The sequence below is a fragment of the Rutidosis leptorrhynchoides genome, chromosome 10 (genome assembly GCF_046630445.1).
Source record: "Rutidosis leptorrhynchoides isolate AG116_Rl617_1_P2 chromosome 10, CSIRO_AGI_Rlap_v1, whole genome shotgun sequence".
In the NCBI taxonomy this organism is placed as follows: domain Eukaryota; kingdom Viridiplantae; phylum Streptophyta; class Magnoliopsida; order Asterales; family Asteraceae; genus Rutidosis; species Rutidosis leptorrhynchoides.
This window is the reverse complement of record NC_092342.1, coordinates 342,380,203-342,382,532: the sequence shown is the minus strand read 5'-3', so window position 1 is coordinate 342,382,532 and position 2,330 is coordinate 342,380,203. Positions and strand designations below refer to the sequence as shown.

General features: G+C 35.4%; 1 protein-coding gene across 1 annotated transcript; it reads right to left on the bottom strand.

The window, feature by feature from the left end:
* Nucleotides 1-353: 353 nt before the first annotated feature.
* LOC139872297 (thylakoid lumenal 16.5 kDa protein, chloroplastic) lies at nt 354-2,330 on the bottom strand. The gene is made up of 4 exons (XM_071860140.1): nt 1,863-2,330; nt 1,423-1,562; nt 729-801; nt 354-649 (listed from the first exon to the last, which is right to left on the bottom strand). The coding sequence occupies exons 1-4, from the start codon at nt 2,191-2,193 to the stop codon at nt 540-542; spliced, it is 654 nt and encodes a 217-aa protein (XP_071716241.1). The 5' UTR covers nt 2,194-2,330; the 3' UTR covers nt 354-539.

The following is a 2,330-nucleotide window of genomic DNA, read 5'->3' as shown; positions in this document are numbered from 1 at the left end:
TTTGATTCTCCATGGAAAAAGAATAGTTATGTATGCTTGTTAATTTTCTGAAAAAAAAATGCAATTCGGGTATTTTGATCACGTTATTTGGGTTTGATCATTTTGTAAAATACCTAAATTATCCTTTTTCGTGCAGCTGAACGGTACCTAAAATTCACACCCTGGTGGGCCCAAGATCTCAGAGTTTGATTGGACAAGCGGCGAGACACCACAACGAAGGTCAACAAGAATCAGTTAGAAAATTAAGTCAACCCCAACAAACGGTCCAGTAAGTCATGGTCTTTAACGAAAGAGAAAGAAGATGAAGAAAAAGATGTCGAAATTCAATATGCCGAAAAGGTAAAGAACATTGATGAGAAACCAAAAAACATACCCCATGTAAGCAAATGTAAACTGAAAAAAGGTGCACAAAATGAGTATATGCTTACAGTGTTACAAACCAAATGTAAGCAAGTTATTTGTAATTGCAATATGAAATTTGGAGTAAATGTAATGAGGATTTGAAAAAATTGGAAGAAATATTAAAATATAGGAGTTACTCAAAGACCTTTAAGTTGTCCAACTAAACCAGTTAATGTAGTCCACTTCTCAAATGCAGTGGCAGAGTCCACAAATGCTGATTTTGAAGCTTCTATGTCATTCTTTGTTACTGCATCAAAATAAAATTTAAACAATGTTAAGATTTATGTGTCTAAAGTTGAATAATAGATATAAAGACTCGATTGTACCTGACGTGTACAAAAAAGTCAATGATAAGTTGAACGTATCGACTTGAGACTTTTCCTCTGGACTGGAACTTAACTGTAGAATAACCAGTTGTCAAATACGATAACACAAAATAACCACCACAAGATAGCCTAGTGGTAGGGTATCTGATATCATTATGAGAGGTCTCGGGGTTAAAAATCTCACTAGAAACACATCTTAGGCCAGAGAAAAAGTTGGAAATGATCGCGAGATAACCTGGTTAGACCACTCTCCTGAGTAACCTGAACTAGGAAAATCTCTCCTGTTTATGTTGATACGCATAGCTTATCGCACTTGTATTTTTTACTTGGCCCATGAGCGGCCTATAAGTATCCCAAAACTCTAATCCCCTCTCTATATCTATGGAGCGGGAGACCTTCGGCGGAAGGGGGAGGAGACGCGCTTTATACGGCTCGCTCACTGCGATTTCGGGTAAGGGTTCTTATACCAACACATGTCTTTGGGCTGTGGAATCATCATGGACATTCGACGATGGGCCTACATTGAACAACCCAATCTCGACAAGGGTTACTTACGGTAATCGGACAGGAGACTTGAATAGTATTGTCCATAAACTCCCAATAGTTATGGAACTCAACCGAATATTTGCATAAGTGTGAATATTCGTTTGATCAGTTTACGATAACAAAAAGTGAAAAACACAAAGCATTGAACCTGTGAGAGGGCTGCATTGGCTTTCTTGAGCCAGTCAGCATCAGTGGTTTGACCAAGGACTGAACCAGCTGAAGTCAGATCATTGTTTTCTATGGCTTGCCCTACTTTGCTAAGCTTGTAAATAACATCTTGTAGATATTCTGTAAATTATAAAATAACCTCAACATGTAATTTCCTTTACATAATAAATTATTTTATATTTCACATAAACATACCACATTCACACCTTACAAAAATTATAGTATTATTTGTTATGAGATATATGCAATTACAATTGTACTTCTAGACTTATGGTAAAAATAATAGAGATACAAAAACAACATGGCTTACTAGAACATAATTACCTCATCATCAAAATGACTTGATTACATGGTGCATAATAATAAAATGTGCATTATTAATTGATTAGTAAAATATTAATGATAAATGACGAAACTAACCCTTGTCTTTGTTAGATGAGTTAAGAACAGTTTGCTTCTCAATCCTCTTTTTTCTATCTTGTTTCACTTTCTCCAAGAGTTCCAAATCATCATCAGCTTCTAAAATGGCTGCATTTGCATTAGTGGTATTTCCAGTTAAGGATAAGATAAAAAGGGAAGTGAGGCTTATGGATAAGCTTCTCTTGGAGATATTTGGAGGGTAATTTGGTAATATACACAATGGTTTACACACACTGGTTCTCTTGACTGTGTGTTTCTGAGATGTTAAAGAAGATGATGATGATGATGATTGAAGGAATGTGGTTGGATTGAAAAGAAAACTAGCAGCCATTTTCACTCTCTTTTTTGTTTATGAGTTTAAATTTAACTTATTTTGATGTTTTTGTTGGTGTTTTGAGGTGGGGTTGACAGAGCCATAGAATTAGAAAAAGGATAAGATATTGGATTTCGTTGAACTAAATTGTGTTT